At 43.7% G+C, this 18,266-nt stretch overlaps 1 protein-coding gene and 1 long non-coding RNA gene across 2 annotated transcripts; both read right to left on the reverse strand.

Moving 5' to 3' along the window:
• Positions 1-341: 341 nt before the first annotated feature.
• On the reverse strand, positions 342-9,645 carry LOC307066955 (uncharacterized protein C19orf18; the record flags this gene model as incomplete). The annotated part of the gene is made up of 4 exons (XM_079724166.1): positions 342-609; positions 1,798-1,952; positions 5,017-5,119; positions 9,561-9,645. The coding sequence occupies 4 exons, from the start codon at positions 9,643-9,645 to the stop codon at positions 491-493; spliced, it is 462 nt and encodes a 153-aa protein (XP_079580292.1). The 3' UTR covers positions 342-490.
• On the reverse strand, positions 5,570-9,439 carry LOC307066525. Its single transcript, XR_013811381.1, has 3 exons — positions 9,334-9,439; positions 8,350-8,391; positions 5,570-5,632 (listed from the first exon to the last, which is right to left on the reverse strand). It is a non-coding gene; the product is annotated as an uncharacterized lncRNA (long non-coding RNA).
• Positions 9,646-18,266: the final 8,621 nt, after the last annotated feature.

Raw genomic sequence — 18,266 nt, forward strand, 5'->3', positions numbered from 1 at the left:
TTTATAGCTCTTTGCCTGCAGACCTATTTCCTGCACCAGATCCCAGATCCCTAAAAACAAAGGTTACTGTCTGCTGTCATATTCATTTTGACATTCTCAGTCTTGTTATACATAAAATGGAAGCGAGCTACTGGAATTAACAGATAATGTCACTGGGGAAGCTTTGTTTCCTGGAAGTGGTTTCCTCACATGGTCTGAGAGACTTACCAGAAGAAACTGCTGGTTAGGAGAAAAGAAAATCCTGACAATTTCTCTTTCACACTTACGAAGTTGGATTTTTTTCTTTTCCAATTAAGTTGTATTTATTCATAAACTCTAAGAACTAGGAAGCAAGATTGCTAGATCATATGAATTTATTTCCTGTTTTTACATCTGGTGTTCTTCCTTTAGAGTGCTCTTGCACAAGGTTCTCCAGGAGCAAGTCATGCTCACATTCTGTCAGTGTTTCCTCCACACTGGCTGGCATGTCCTGCCTCTCTTTCACTTCTTTTCACAGAGGCCCCGGATTTGCGGTATGTATAGCATCCTTTATTTCCACTTCCTTTACCAACTTTTGCTGTGTGTTCAATCTCTTCTTTTCCATATGTTTTCTTCTTTTTGATCTAATGACTAAAATGTAGACATAACATTATTTAGCTACTAATAAATCAGGAATTAGAGACAAAAGAAGGGAGGAAATATATGGAAAAATAAAGGAACAAACAATGGAATTTTCAGGCTTTCATGAATGTTATTTGTCTGATAAGGATGGTGAAAATTGCATTTTGAAATGATTTCCCACTTTCTGTATTCAAGCTTTATAAATATCCAGTTTTAAAAATTTATAATATTGTAAATCAACTATACTTCAATTTTTAAACATTTAGAAAAGTTATAATTTAATGCAATGAAAAGACATTAAAAATATTTTCTAAGAGTACAAGGGCGGTCTGCCTCAGTAAGCATCAATTATCTCTTCTACTCTTGGCCTCTCAGCCTCTCTCTGACTGTCTCTGGGGTGCTTAGAGAGCAGATCCATGCAGCGAATGCTTAATAGTATTGAATCAGACACTGCAATCTACATCGTTTTGCTCTAGGATTTTTTTAAGCAAGTACTGAAGAATCTCAGAACTTCTACAAAATCAGGTTTCTTTGAGCATATATGTTATTCTCTCCTCACAAGGATTTGCAGGGGTAGTGGGCAATTCTCACTGGGGTGTCTCTGACCTGGGGGTAGTAACCTCTGTTTCATGGGCCTGCATCCCATTTCCACATCAGACTGAGGCAGACAGCGCAGGAGGGCGTCTGCCTGTCTGTGGTCAAAACTCGGCAACACCACGACATTGATAAGTATGTTTAAGGGAAATGTTGAGTCCAGGAAAAGTCTTGTTTCCTTAAGTCTCTTTTCAGTCCTTGGAATTGCCTTGCAAAAGGAATCAAACAACCACACAGCTGTTTGCCCCTCTGTGTAATTTGATGCGAATGGCTCATTCCTGCATGTGTGGCTGTAAATATTCATTAGCTTTGCCTTTGAAAGCCCAACCACCATTGTCAGCTCAGCTTCCCTTGGATTTTTTTTTGTGGTACGCGGGCCGCTCACTGTTGTGGCCTCTCCTGTTGCGGAGCACAGGCTCCGGATGCGCAGGCTCAGCGGCCATGGCTCACGGGCCCAGCCGCTCCGCGGCATGTGGGATCTTCCCGGACCGGGGCACGAACCCGTGTCCCCTGCATCGGCAGGCGGACTCTCAACCACTGCGCCACCAGGGAAGCCCTCCCTTGGATTTTGGATCTGACAGGATAAGCTGGTTGACCCTCTACCTGAATGAATGAACTTCTCCAGCTCCTTCTCCCTCTCTGGAAGGAGGCGTGTGGACTCGTCCTCAGAGCCCTCCTCTTCCTCTCCTAATAATGGTATCTTGACATTTTCATAGAGTGACGCAAGTTGTTGTTTTTCCTCAGCCTGTACCAGTCGACTGGAGGACAAAATAGATAAATTTAAAAGCACAATTTTCCCACTAAATCATCCTGTCTTAACCTTGTGACTTTCTGACTGAAAAGGGGTCACTAGTACATGGGGGAGGAGGCAGAAATAGACTTAAACCCAAATAATTATAGAACTATAATTAATTATAGAAATAAAATTAGAATTATAGAATTCTATAGTTCTATAGAATTATAGAACTCAGATTGGGGCTGACACGCAGAAAAGGGGCGAGTGATTTGGAGCCAGGTGACGGGAATGGGGCACTCGGGCTGGGCACAAACCTCCATGATCAAGTTCAATAACATCTTAATGCAATATTTTACAAAAGAAAAATTAATGCCAACAAATCCATGAGGAACACAATGTCAACATTTTAAATAAAGGTAGCATAGGTACCGCTGATTTTTCCTTTCGCTTAGTCTCCAATATGCTTTGGCCCGACACCATCACTGATCATGTATTTAAAATGTTGATATTTTGTTCATCATGGATTTTTGAGGGCATTTAGACTTAAAAATATTGCAATAAATTATTATTTTTCTTGACTACTGAGTTTCTTGACTACTGCACCCCCTTAAATTTTGCACCTGAGGTGAGTGCTGCGCTCGCCCCACCCTAGGCCCAAGCTTGGAAGTGGATCGTTGAACAGACATTTCTGTGTGACGTGAAGGGTAACAGAGTTCTACTTGTTCCTGACATACTTACCTTCTTACTTGTGTTGGACTCATGTAATAACAAATCAGTTTAGGGTTAGCTTATTTGTGTTCCTTAGAACTGTGATGTGTGTTCCTTAGGGCTGTGATGGAGGAAGGGATGTAGGGGGAACATTCCAGAATCATGCTCTGTAGCAGGAAGAAATGGCCTGATTGTAAACACTGTTACAGATAATCAGGAAGCTGGAACAGGACCAGATTTTGGGTGAGGAGAGTGAGGTGCTCGCTTTAGGTGAACACTTTAAGGGGGTGCCAAAAAACTCAGTAATGGGGATAAATATTTTGACTTAATATTGTAAAAAATTGAAATGAGGGGATTCCCTGGCGGTCCAGTGGCTAGAACTCGGTGCTTCCACTGCCTAGGGCCCAGGTTCAATCCCTGGTCGGGGAACTAAGATCCTGCAAACCTCATGGTATGGCCAAAAAAATAAAAGAAATGAATGGGAAAAATCCATGATAAACAAAATATCAAAAATTTAAAGACAGGATCCATCAGTGCTGTGATGAACCATATGGGAGACTGAGTCAAAGGGAAAATGTGAGTCCCTATATACATGTTTTTATGTATTATTTTATGGTTCTTCTTTTCCAAAACATTAAAGTAGTTGAAATATATTTTAAAAATTGAAAAATGCTGTATCAAAACTCACAGCATTATTTTAAGTTTAAATACTTTATCTTTACCAGAAACAAAATTTATTATAACTTTACTTTCCTGGTTTAAGTGAAATCAAACTCACCAATATATTTTCAAAAATCTACTTCTGGAAAAAATTAACCACTAAAAATTATGTAAAAACATGTACTTTGGGGCACATATTTTTCCTTTTGCATCAGGTTCTAAAATGTCACTAGGGGGTAACACAAATGTAAAAGCTGTAAATGTTGACATTAGCTCAGTAATTTAATTGGGCACTGAAATTCCAGGAGGATACATTGTAGTGAGTTACTTTAGCAATCTTCATATGTTAACATCTTTGTCTAGACTAATGAAATAAACTGAAATTCCAGTTACATAAATTGAGTCATAGATAACCCAGAACCAAACATACTGGGGACACTCTCTCCTTAGCAAAATTTCTTCAATTTTACCTTTAATTTTGCCTTCATTTGACATACTCCAAGTGGTCCTAAAATGGCTACCTTAAAAAATATCCCATACATGGCAATACATTTCCCATGTACACACTTAATTCTGATAGAGTAAATAATTTAGTACTTCCTCAAGCTATGTCTGATGGGATATAATGGTGTCCTGGAACTAAATCCTAGAATAGGAATCAATGTGTTGGTCCTGATCAGAGTAGCATGATGTCACAGTGTGGCTCGCTTTCGTCTGACACTAATTTCAAAATGATCACATAACCTGAGCTTGACCACAAACTTTATTTGTGTGAACAAGATGAAGTGTCTTCCCTAAACGCTACTATTACCCCTACTATTATTGCATTGATAATAAGTTTCTAGTGAAAGAAAGAGTGGTCACTCTTTTCTGCTTTGCACTATTAAGATTCCCTCCAAAGTATCAAGTTCACTCTAGAAAGCCACATTTTGGGAGGATGACAGCATCTCTGACTGTGGCTTTCAAACATTTTTGATCATGATCCACAGTAAGAGATAAGATTTACCTCACAATCTTCAGTCTGAAAAGGTTGAAAATCAGCATTTACTTTTTGTTGTTGTTGTCGTTGACTGCATTGGTTCTTCGTTGCTGTGTGGGTTTTCTCTAGTTGGGGTGAGCGGGGGCTACTCTTCGTTGCGGTGCGTGGGCTTCTCATTGTGGTGGCTTCTCTTGTTGCAGAGCACGGGCTCTAGTGCACAGGCTTCAGTAGTTGTGGTGCGTGGGCTCAGTAGTTGTGGCTCACTGGCTCTAGAGCGCAGGCTCAGCAGTTGTGGTGCACGGGTTTAGTTGCTCTGTGGCATGTAGGATCTTCCCAGATCGGGGCTCGAACCCGTGTTCCCTGCATTGGCAGGCGGATTCTTAACTAGTGAGCCACCAGGGAAGCCCAACATTTACTTTAATACTTTCTATTCTACTAAATTGTATTCTGTCCTGTTTCTTCTTTGTTTGTTTGCTTGCTTTTTAAAAAAACTAATGTCTATTTTTACTTAAAAAATTCTTTTTATCCAGTTTCTTTTAAATTTTTTCATTTATATCATGACCCAACATGAATATAGCCCATATTCTAAAAAACACTGTCTGAAAATGTATAATGACCATAATAATTTAAGGATTATAAGAATTATCACCATCATCATCATTACTATCACAAAATAATAACCTAGTTAACTTGTTATTTCTTACTTAAGGATGGTAAAAGTTATTTAGCATAGACTTAGTATATCACGTAGGAAATAGTGATCCCACATATCAGGGCAATACTGAAGGCTATACACGCAATTGTAATTACTTGAACAAGAGCAGGTCTATAAGGAATCACTGCTAAAAATGGAAAAAAAAAAGTTCTCATAAAATCTCATTTTAGGTGTGACTATCAGTTAATATATTTGTTAATCATATTGTTTTGGCAGAATGGGAGAGAAAATCAGAAATAACCTTAAAAATAGTATTCTTAACTAAAAAAAAAAAAACACAGAGGCTAGATTGTACAGCCTGTGTGAACAAATATCATTTGAATTCCCACCCAATCTCTGATTCCTTTTTCCATCTGCCTCCTGTCTTTGGTCAAAGCCCTCTCTTATGAGACTGGATCCCTGACTCAGTACAGCAGAACCGGCCATCGATGTAGCTGAAAGGAGAGTGGCCTTAGTTTTACAACTCAAGTGTTGCCCGGATGGTCTTAGGTTGTGTAGTGCTGTTACAAAAGGAATATTGTAGGGCAATTCAGAATCTAATTCCGCAAACCTGTATTGGGGTTGGTATTTAGGCCCACTGAATGTGCTACAAAACCTTGGATGCTTTTTGTAGGCTCAGGTGTACCACTTCTCCCATTATCTGAAATAAAAATAAATAAACAGAGCTATTGTTGGTACAAACTGAACAAAAGAGCAATTGACTAAGTACATTACTCAACCACTTGTAGGGACTTCCCTGGTGGTCCAGTAGGTAAGGCTCCATGCCCCCAATGCAGGGGGCCCAGGTTCAATCCGTAGTCAGGGAACTAGATCCCGAATGCTGCAGCTAAAGAGTTTGCAAGACACAGCACAGACAAAATAAATAAGTATTTAAAAAAAAAACTACCCACTTGTAAAAATCTGACAAATTGAAGTGCCTACTCCTTGTCGCAAGCGTGGCCCTCCCTCACTTTGTGTCCCTTCACTGGTTCAACGACTGAGCTGAGAAATACTTTGAGATTCAAACCTCCATGTGAAGTCAGACTGACATGACAAAAAGAACCTGGACTGAAAAATGCTTGCAGATTCAACGCTTAATTGTAGACTTCAGGTGTGGCGTACATAGATGTTCATTCTATGATTCTCTCAACTTTTCTGTTTTCACATTTTCTTAATGAAATATTAGGTGGGGGGGTATGGGTTACAGTCGGTTTCAATACAATGACTCCTGAAAATTGGTTGCTGGACTTGGCAATGGGAAGGTCGTTGGAGACCTAGTCAAAGGAGATATCATCGATGTGCGTGAGTGAAACAGGTTTGAGAGAGAACAGGGGGAAAGGCATTGGAGAGAGCAAGTTTTGGAAACTTCCTGAAGAGTTTTGCTGTCATGGAGGGAGGAGAAATGGGGGCAGCTCCCAGGGGGGGCTGAGGGATCAAGAGACGAGGTTTGTTTTTTAATATGGGAAAACCGACAGCATGTTCATGTAAGAACGGGGATGATACTTTTAAATGCTGTGATGTTCCTGGAAAGGGAGAGAGAATTGCCCGGGGTGTCCCCAGTTGGCCTGAGGGGATGTTAGCTGGTGCACAGGTGAGGGGCCAGCCTTGGCCTAGACGGGAGGAAAAATGAGAAGGTACAACTGCGCTAGATCAGGGGATGCAGACACTCTGTCAAGTGCTTGTATTTTGTCAGTGATGGAGGAAACAAGGTCATCCCCTAAGAGCAAGCCTGGGGTAGATATGTTGGGAGTATCTGTGGGATGAGAAAAATAGACGAGAAAGTCACCAAGCAAAAGGGGAGGGTAAATGAAGTAAGAAAATGGAGTAGCTTTTTCTTTTCTTTTCTTTCTTTTCTTTCTTTCTTTCTTTCTTTCTTTCTTTTTTGCCACACCATGTGGCTTGTGGGATCTTAATTCCCTGACCAGGGATTGAACCCGGGCCCTGGCAGTGAAAGTGCTAAGTCCTAACCACTGGACTGCCAGGGAATTCCCTGGAGTAGCATATTTTAAATAAAATTCCCAGAAATGGAATTGCGGGGTATATTGACTCTATTTTCTTATTTTCTATATCCTTGATGGTCTACCATTTGGGGCCTTCATCCTGGGAAGGCTCCACCTCTCAGGGCTGGCTACTTCCCAGAGACAGCAAGCGACTCCCCTGTGGTGTCTTTGATATTCAAACCAACCATCAAACCCTCACACACCAGGCCAATACTCCCTCTGCCCTGAATCACCCCAGGGCCAGGTACTGGACACCTGAGAGCCACTCCTATAGCCCAGAGCCCAGCACAATTACTCAAACTGTGCAACACTAAGCTTACTCCATGTACCTACCCCACCTCACCCACTCCTTCCCTCAAAACCCCCAACAGAAGCTCTGGGTCATTCTCTCCCCTCTCCTCCTCCTGCCTCCTAACCCACTCTGGTCCCTCCCCACATGGCCCGGCATGCTGTGCCATGCCTTCTGTTTCTAGGATTCCGTGTGTATAAACGTCTTCCTTCATGACAATCATTTCCGTGTCTGCGAGTCTTACCATACCTGATTAAAACAAATCCCAGGGATATTTCAACACTCTGGGTCAAACAGTGAATGCATTCTTTTTATAAGAATTGCCAATTGCGCTCTGTAGAAGTTGTACTCATTCCTAGCCTACAAACAAGATATGAGATTATCTTTCCCTACTCCTTTGCCAGGAGAGTTTGTTGTAAAATTTTTTGCCTATTTTCAACATGATAGCTGAAAACTGGAATTCTAGTGTATTTTCAATGTGTATTTTTCCTATTATGAGGTAGGCATCTTTCCATATAACCAAGAGCTGAAGGTTACAGGAGAAAATGGGAGTCTTCCCGTGATCTGACTAGACAAACAATTCTGTCTCTGTCTCTGTATCAGAAGCTACACTTGGGACCCAAAGCTCAGGCGTGGCAGAGGTTTCAGCAAACCTCTATTGCCATCTCACAAGACAAGTTAGTGTCAAAGTAAGGACTATAATGTGGGCCTTCTGACACCTTGGCCCGAACTCCTTTTCTGGGCTTTGGTGCTGGGGTGGGGGGTGAACTGGGAAGTGAAATATTATAGCTGAGCTTTAGGAAGGGTAATAATGTCTTTGGGACGGATGGAGGGATGGATTAATTGTGAGTTTGGTTGGGTTTTTTTCTGTATTTCCTGATGCTTTGACCTCTGTGCTATTTTCTAATCTGCCCCAAGCAACATCATTACTAATCCAACCATGGGGCGGGGGGCCCCTTTTTCTAATTTGCACAAAGGGGCTGTACAGGTTAGTGACAAGCAGCGCGGGGTGCCCTCTGGAGCCACACAGCTCAGCAGCTTTGTGAACGTCCATGGATCCCACCCACCCTCCCAGATGCCTTGACTTACCAGTACGCCCTGGGAATGGCGTGGGTGCAGTACGTGCTGGAGCTAGACGGCCGTTGAAGGGGATCAGAAAGAAGAGCCAGGTTTAAGATGCACTTAGGAAAGTCAGGATGTAACTTGGTATTAGATGAGGGGGCCTAAAACGTAGTTTCCGAATAGCTAAGATGGTAAATGTTCTCAGTAAGTTTATTCCGATGCCTAGTATTGATGGAAATGCGCGGCTTGATTTGCAGAAGCACAGTGCTCTGCTTGCATCCAGTGTTTCCTTTGATGAATCTGGACCATTAAGAACACAGTGCGTTTGGGTCCTGGTCTGCTTTTGCAGTCACGCAAGCTGGGAAACCTCCTCCCAAGCTGAGGACCTGGAGAAACTTAGCACAGAGCTGAAGAGGGCTGTGCTCTCATCAGGTCGGAGAGCCGGGGCCAGGGAGGGCCCAACAGTCACAGCCCTTCTGTCACCCAGCTTACAGAGAGTGAAGAGCGTAGGATATAATTTCCAAGCAATGCTTATCTAATTTTATTATTTTATGGACCATGCTACTAACAAATATACAAGAAGAGACACATTGGGCTTCCCTGGTGGCGCAGTGGTTAAGAATCCGCCTGCCAATGCAGGGGACACAGGTTCAAGCCCTGGTCCGGGAAGATCCCATATACCGTGGAGCAACTAAGCCTGTGTGCTACAGCTACTGAGCCCGCACTCTAGAGCCCGCAAACCACAACTACTGAGCCCGCACTCTAGAGCCCCTGAGCCACAAATACTGAGCCCACGTGCTGCAACTACGGAAGCCCGCGTGCCTAGAGCCCGTGCTCTGCAGCAAGAGAAGCCACTGCAATGAGAAGCCCGCGCACTGCAATGAAGACCCACACAGCCAAAAATAAATAAATGTTTTTAAATCTTAAAAAAAGAGACACATTGATATAGCACATGAGAGGACCCCAGGATACAGTTCTCATTTCACTGAACGAGTACTAACAATGACTCACCTCTGTGTTTTGAGAAAGCTCCTTGAACATGAGATAATTGAAATTCCTTAGCGTACAGTGTGGGCTTTTCGGTGACATTTGTGGGTCTTTGTGACTGTATATAACCTGGAAAAGAAAACTTGTGGCAGTGAAATATAATTACTCCTTTTTACTTCCCCTAAAACAAGTGAAAACATGCTTGAAGCGACCCATTACGTGTGTTGTTTGTCCAGCTGGTTTGAACTCACCTGCATAAGGCAAGCACAAATGAAGTGGGAATTCCATTAAAAACAAAAATAAAATGGCGAAAGAACTTTGAACCTTGTCCATCATTCCAAAACTGCTAGTTTGTTGTCGTATGGGTGAAAGGAAGTATTTAGTTGTAGGCTAGCATCTGTCCTATATTTCTCTGAGGAACTAAGGAGCTCTTCTCGCTACAGAATGTTTGGGTTCTGACTGGGAAACACCAGTGTGACGTCAGCTCACGTTGCCACATGGAATTCTTTCATGGAACCAAGTCAGCCAGTGGGGAGCCTAACAGAATGAGTGAGTGCACTGGGAGGGATGCTCACCTCTTGGGTACAGATGTGAATAAGAACAGGTCCCTGTCCTCAGAGAGCATCCAGATTAGTGCGGAGGCAGAAAGAAATCAATTATAATCCCATGTGAGGCCTTCCCTGGCAGTCCAGTGGCTAAGGCTCTGTGCTTCCAGTGCAGGGGGCCCGGGTTCAATCCCTGGTGGGGGAGCTAGATCCCACATGCACGCCACAACTAAGACCCGTCACAGCTAAATAAAAAAATAAATATTTTAAAAATAATAATAATTCAATGTGACACATCATAAGAAGCCAACAGAGAAAAAAGCAGGGCTCTGTGTTCAAATGCCTGAATTCTAACCCTCATCTCTGGCTTCCTAGATGTTTGAGCTTGATCAAGTTACTTACCCCTCTGAGCTTCAGTTTCCTCATCAGAAGAATAAGACAGGAACTAATACCTACTTCACAGGGTTACAGCGATGGCTCAATAAGGGAGTCCATGCAAAGCTCAAAAAGAATGTGGGCACTGAACGTTAGTTCTGGTTGTAAAATGGGAGAGTATAATATTTGCAATAAAGCAATTCAGTACTCCTCCAGCCTCTGGGGGTGCTGTTCAGAAACCTAGACCCAAGTGGCCATCTCCAGAAGTTTCTTTAAAGGAGATTAAATGAATCATCTGAAAATGTGGAAATGGGATAGAAAATTAGATGGCATGGAAGAAGGTTGTCCCCGGACGTGCCCTTTGCCCATCTGGTAGTTCCCACAATACAGAAAACAGGTTTTCATTCCTCCTACCAATTAGAATAAGTGAACAGACTAGAGACCTTCCGAGGCTTGTAAAGTCCTCTGGGGTTAGGAGCTGGTTCCTTGTGTGCTGTGACCCAAAGGGCAGCTGTCCTTCCTGAATGTCAGGAGATGAGAAGGCAGGCCTCCAGATATACGCCCGCTGTGGGCCATGAAGTTTCTTGCTCTGCTCTTACAACAGCCCAATCTGCCTTCCTCCCATCCTGCCATGCCCGGGGATGAGCCAGGTAAGAACAGCGCCCCACGCTCTCTCTCTAAATCCCGCAGTCTCAGAGTCGCCCCCAATCAAGCCCGTCTGGATGAGTTCATCTGCTGTGTCTCTTGGAACTTAGGTTGGGGCTCCCTATCGGTACTGTGACCTTTAGACTGGATTTAGGTCTCTCAAGCTCCCGATGGACACCTCTGTCTTTGGGACTGGTCTGGGATATCAACTTCCCAATGGTCACTACTGCCTTGCCCAATCCTTTCCGATAGGTCTGTGAACACCTGGCTCTTCCTAGACTTGGTTCTTACAGTCTGTGCACCCAGCCCAGCTGGATGAATCCTACAAGCATCAGAATACCACTGTGAGTTAATAATGCTGACAGATGTGTAGAGAATACAAGGTCAAGCTATGAGGATTAGGCCAGGAGATAAGATCTTTCATAATGTCACCAAAACCTTTCAACAGATTCCCTTAAATCCAGAGGTGCCTGACCTGTTCTCTTGGCTTTCTTCCAAAGTAGGGTGTCTGGTTGCAAAACTGTGTTCCCAACCTTCGTCATATGCCTTATAGGACTATTCCTCATTGTCACCTTTACTAAAATTTGCCATCAGTGGCCATGTCCAGCCGTCCCAGTCAGTTTAGCATCTCGACAACCCAGGTGGCAAGTGTTATTCACCCCAAATAATATTGTTAATGATGTTGGAGCACTACAGTGTGGATTGTATTGTAGTTTTTTTTATTGAAATGTAACTGACATTAACATTAGTTTCAGGTGTGCAACATAATGATTCGATATTTGTATGTATTGTGAAATGATCATGTCTAGTTAACATCTGTCACATATACATATTACAACATATATAATTACAAAATTTTTTCTTGTGATTCGGACTCTTAAGATCTACTCTCTTGGGACTTCCCTGGTGGTCCAGTGGTTAAGAATGTCTTGTAATGCATGGGACGCCGGTTCGATCCCTGGTTGGGGAACTAAATCCCACATGCCGAGAGGCAACTAAACCCTCGCACCACAACTAGAGAGCCCGCACTTCACAATGAAGAGCCCACGCACTGCAACTAAGACCCGACACAGCCAAAAATAAATAAATAGATAAATGTTAAAAAAGAAAGATCTACTCTTCACAGACTGGTGGTTGCCAAGGGCGAGGAGGTTGGGGGAGGGATGGAGTGGGAGGCTGGGGTTAGCAGATGTAAGCTTTTATACAGAGACTGGATAAACAACACGGTCCTACTGTATAGCACAGGGAACTCTATTCAATATCCTGTGATAAATCATAATGGGAAAGAATATATAAAAAAGAATGTATATATATATGTATAACTGAGTCACCTTGCTGTACAGCAGTAATTAATGCAACATTGTAAATTATCTATATTTCAATAAAAAATAAAAACAAATAAAAATAAAAACATTTACTCTCTGAATAACTTTCAGATATGCAATAGAGCATTATTAACTACAGTTGTGATGCTGTACATTACATCCCCATGACTTATTTTATAAATGGATGTTTGTACCTTTTTACCCCTTTCACCTATTTCATTGTATTGTAAAATTTTAAATTTTGTATTTTCCTGCTGCCTCAACATACCCGCAAACAGGCTGTGAGCACCCCTCCCAGGTGACCAGGCTTATCAAGTGATAAGGCTGGCCCTGCTACAAGGGGCTTCCTCTTTGCTCTCCCCTGAACATGCCCTAGTAACATTCAAAAGCACCAAGGACATGCCTCATGCCTATTCCTGTGTATTCTACCCCCACCCCTAAGAAAAGCACTTGCCTGTGGGCTAGTCTTCACTCTCTGCTCCCCACCTGCTTGGTTGAGCCCGCTCCCTGGCTTGCAGCACGTGTGGACCTTCGTGGCATGCCGTAACTCCGTCTTTCTAGGACCTGTGAGTATAATAAACTTTGTTTCTTCCTGCTACTCTCCTGTGTCTCCTCTTATGGCTGCACCTGACTGACCATCACCTAAAAGAACATAAAATAGTGTTCATAACATTATTTATAATAACCAAAACGTTATTATAAACCCAAATGTCCATCAACTGATGAATGGATAAACAAAAAGGGTATATCCACATGATGGAATATTATTCATCCAAGAAAAGGGGCAAAGTACTGATTTATGCTGCAACACTGATGAACTATGAAGACATTCTGCTAAGTGAAAGGATCCAGAAACAAAAGGCCACATTCTATCATTCCATCTATATGAAAGGTCCAAAACAGGAAACTCCAACAGACAGAATGTAGATTACCGGTCGCCAAGGGCTGGGGGGAGGAATGGATAGGGAGTAGAATAATTGCTAATGGGGTTTCCTTCTGGAGCGATGAAATGTTCTGGACGTAGATAACTGGGAGGAATGAACAGTATTGTGAATATACGAAAAACCACTTGAAAAAGGTGAATGTTATGGCATGTGACTACCTCAAGAAAGCTATTGTTTTTTCAAAAGACTTTCTTGTTTAGAGTAGCTTTATGTTCACAACAGAGTTCCCACGTACCCCCGCCCCCTCACACACACACACACACACACACACACACACACACACACACAGCCTTCTCCACGATTGACATCCCACACCAGAGAGGTACATTTGTTACAGCTGAGGAACCTACATTGACACATCATAATCAAAGTCCCTAGTTTATGTTGAGGTTGACTCCCGGCATTACACATTCTATGGGTTCTGACAAAGGTATCATGACATGTATCCAGTCTTATAAAATGTCATACGGCACATGTGCCCTGCTGTAAAAATCCACTATGCTCCACCTATTCATCCCTCTCTCCTCCCCCAACCCTCTGGCAACCACTGATATTTTCACTATCCCCATAGTTTTCCCTTTTCCAGAATGTCATATGTTGGACTCATACAGTATGTAGCCTTTTCAAATTGGCTCCTTTCACTTATTAATACTTATTTAATATATTCTTTAGTAGTATGTTTCTCCATGTCTTTTCATGGCTTGGCAACTCAATTCTTGTCAAAGCTTCAAAGCTCTTTTTAAAATAAGGTGTAGTTGATTCACAACATTAGTTTCAGGTGTACAACACAGGGATTCAAAATTTTTATAGACTATACTCCATTTAAAGTTACTATAAAATATTGGCATATCCCTTGTGATGTACAACATATCCTTGTAACTCATTTACTTTACACATGGTAGTTTGTACCTCTTAATCACCTACCCCTGTCTTGTCCCTCCCTGTCAAAGCTATTATTTTTAAAAAATGAGAAAAGCCTTTGAGTTTGGGTGATCTTAAGTGCAGCCCATGGACTACAACTCCCAGAAGGACGCACAGGCCGCTGTCTCCCAGCGGTCTGAGTGCTCCCATTGGTCGGAGGCGCGCCACGGTGCCTTCTGGGAGTTGTAGTCTTCGCCTCACAGGTGCTTCCCTGTCCGAGGAGGCCGGGGCCCGGCCTATGGACCACAACTCCCAAAAGGCAGTGCAGCCCAGCCGCGTCTCCTAGGTAACTGAGGATGGGCTCCACCATAGTCTCTTCCTGCTACGGTTGTTTTCCAGTTGCCTTAAGCTTTTTGCTTAAGGTTAGGAGTTTTTAATTATTACCGGAAAGAAGGTAAATCTGATCCAAGCCTCTCCACCATGACCATGACCTTTTCTCTTGGGCTTCAATACTTTTTAATAATGTGGTTTCTTTGTGTTTATCTTGCTCTGAGGTTCACTGAGCGGTTTGAATGTGTACGGTGAAGGGTTTCATCACTTCTCTGCGCACTGCTGCACCACGTTGATCCAAGTTTCCATCTCTTGCCGGAACGACCACAGTAGCTTCCGCGCTTGCCTTCTTTGGTAAAGGTTGCCTCCATCAGGTCATTATACACACAGCAGCCACTAGGACCTCTTTAAAAACAAAAGCATTTTCTGTCCTTCCTGGTTAAAGTTGCTCAGTGGTTCCCATACAGAAACCCAGCCTTCGTGCGTGTCTGGGCAGCTCACCAAGGCCTTGTGAGAGGTCATCCTTCCTGCTGTGGGTTCTGATCAGACCCAGAAGCAGGGCCTGGAGCCAACTTCTGCCAAACAGAAAACAAAATCAAGCTTAGGTAAGGAGAGACTACATTCAGAAAGACGATTCGAGTAAGGAGAGGGGGACTGTTGCAGTAGGGAGAACACTCTTGACAGTAGGATCTGCAAGCCTCTCCAAGGTTGCGCAGAAAGGAACTTTCTTTCATAGGGAGGAGTGAACAAGTCTAGAAAGAACCGGGTGTGGGGAGTGGAAGATCGGACTGCAGCAGCAGATGTCTTGCCGTCAGCTGGTTCTAGAGAGGGGCCACTTTCCTGCATTCGAATACTTATTTAACCTTAGGAGTAAGTCAGAGTTCAAGGGTCTTTGGGGAGGGAAGAAGCTGAACTAAAGTTTGGTGAAGTCAACTCAAGAGACTTTTGTTCTGATTGATCAGCGAGGACAGTATAGCTAATCACTTATGAGAGTGAATGGAAATTCGGAGAGTCTGGCTCTGGCCTTGTCCTATGTGACAGAGGGGTCAAGAGTCCTGTCCTTCGCAGTAAGCCGTTTCCTGGAACACAAAAGGTTGGAGGGATTCAACTGTCTCTGTTTTCCAGGAGCCTGGAGGTAAGGTTCAACACTGTCAGCCCTCACCTCCAGGTTTCACCCCTCCTTTATCCCAGAACCCTTTGAAGAGGATCTTGGGGTTGCCTCTAGGCCACATGAAGCCTGGGCTACCACCTTTTCCTATGGTGTCATCATTGCATGGGGCCGGGTTAGAGTCCCTCACACCTTGCTTGGGTCCTGCCCAAGGTGGACCCATAATGACCCAATCCAAGCTGGCTTCCTTCCACGTCAGGTCCCACTGGATGTCTGCTCCCAGCATGACAACAATCTCCAGAGCACTGGGTCTAGCGGATCGGGGTTGGGGCCAGGAGGTCTATATTTTTAACAAGCCCCCAAGTGACTTTTATGATCAGGAGTTTGGGGAGCAAGGCCAAACTTAGTGACTTCCTGCTGGAAAATCTGATCGGGTTCCCTGTGGTTTGGGCCCCCAGTTCTCCACCTGGGGACCCTCCATCCTGAGGGCATACATACTTGTCTAGACTCTTCAGCACTTCCTCCCACCACGAGGACCCACCCTGAGCCCAGTGCTGCCCGTAAGTGCTGCTCACTCCATCTGCAGAGGGATTTTGTCTCTGTGACGACACAAGGGCGGGTGTTGCCTGTGCAGACAGAACAGCACCTGCAGGGAAGGTTGGGACGAGCCCTGACCCTCGTGACTCGAAGACTCTGTGTTGCTGGGGAGCTCCCAGCACCGCCCACATTCCTGGCCACTTCTCTCCTCTGCCCACAAGGTGAGTCTGATTTGTGGCGTCTCTGATATCCACCCCCACCCCCCATTTTATGGTCAAGCCTTCTGACTAGTCCTCCCACATACAGGGGTTCTTGACCATCTGTCTATGATTGCAAAGCCCTTCTCCCTGTGGGCACCACCCCACAGTCACCCCCAGTCTCTTCTCCACGGTCAGGAGACCCAGGATGATGAGAACTCATGGCCACCCCACCTGATGAGGTCTGGCTGCTGGGAAGCACAAGCAACAACCTGCTGGTGTGTTCCAAGCACTCACAGAACCACAGGTGCTGTGCTGGACACTAGGGACACAGCACGACCAGGACCAACGAGGTGCCCTCCCCCATGGAGATCACAGCCTAGTTTGTGGTTTCGGGAGATGGTGTGGACAATAAGGAAGGAAAAAAATAGACCAGGTGATGTTCCGTAGTGACGTGTGCGATGAAGCAAGTAAAGACAGGGCAGTGAGGTGGAGAGTGAGAATTCGTTGACTGGACGGTCCGGCATCACCCACAGCTGCAGTGACACAGCCTCTGGTTCAGGCTTCCTGAGGAGTGGAATCAAGGCAGGGCTTCGGAGTAGCTGAGAGACAGGCAGAGACTACATCACATCAGGCACATGTTTCTCCACCCTGCCTCCACAGAGCCCTGGGCTGGTGAATCACATTTCAGTTATCTTGTGAGGTAAGAAGGCAGTGATTGGCTTTCTGATGCCTTCACCTCTCCATCCTAGCAACCATCCTCCCACCCCTGAATTCAGTGCGGCTTACAGTGACCAGGATCTGATCCTGTCTCATGTATGCATAAAAATTGATGGAGTAGCTGCTTCCCTAAGAGAAATAAATGTGCTCACTGGCCAGGAAGTAAGCAATTTTCTGAGCATAGCTATTTCAAAAAGAAAAACACCACACTAGATTACAGATTCCACCAGAAGCACGTATATTAGAACAGATGGACCAAAATTTTAACTTAGTCAATTAAGTACATTTAAAGAGATACGGCATAATACTAACAATAGGAAATGAGAATAAGAACACATAAAAGAGAACCAAGTAGAAATATTAGAAATGTAAAATAGTGGTTGAAATGAAGACACAATAGAGGAAATGAGCAGCAAAATGGACAGCTGAGAAACAAACTAGCAAGCTGAGGAAATGTCCAGACAAAAGGAAGAAAGGAGAAGGAACTAGAGAACATAAAAGAGCAGGTAACAGATATGAACAACAGACACAGACACGCTGACATCTAAATGATAGGAGTCCTAAAAAGAGAAACTTTTTAAATGGCAAAAATGAAATATTAAAAAATGAGATAAATTTCCCAGAATGTAAAACAGAATAAAGACATCAGATTAAAAGGCCCATAGAAGTGTCTTATGAAGTTAAACGTTTACTTACCATACAACTCAGCTATTCCACTCCTAGGTTTTTACCCAAGATAAATGAAAACCTGCATACACAAAAAAGCCCTGAAGAAGAATGTCCATAGCAGCTGTATTTACACTAGCCCAGAACTGGAAACAAGTGAATGTCCATCTACAGGTGAACAGGATGACTACTACCTGTGGCACATCCGCATAATGGAAAGCTACTCAGCAAAGAAAGTAGACTGCTGATAAATGCTACAACGTGGATGAGCCTCCAAAACATGCTGAGCAAAAGAATCTAGATACAAACGTAGCATATGAATACAATACTGTATGATTCTATTTTCATAAAACTCTAAAAGACAATTCTAATATGTACTGTCAAAGCAGACATGTGGTTGCCCAGGTCTTGGGGTAGGGTGGAGATTAACTATGAAAAGACATGAGGGAACTTTTTGGAGAAGGACAAATATTCTCTATTTTTATTGTAGTGGTGGTTGCAAGGGTGTTGACATTTTTCAAAATTCATCGAACTGTGGCCTTAAAGGGAGAGTCATCAGCATACCAGTGGTGTTTACAGGGCTTCAAGACTGGATGAGATCAAGGCACTGTGAGCAGATGGGAAGTGGGCAGTCTGACAGTAAGAGGTAAAGGAGGTGGGGAAGGAACAGCAAAGGGGGCCTGAAATGAAGGCCAGAGAGGCAG

This window comes from Hyperoodon ampullatus (genome assembly GCF_949752795.1).
Source record: "Hyperoodon ampullatus genome assembly, chromosome: 18".
NCBI classification, from domain to species: domain Eukaryota; kingdom Metazoa; phylum Chordata; class Mammalia; order Artiodactyla; family Ziphiidae; genus Hyperoodon; species Hyperoodon ampullatus.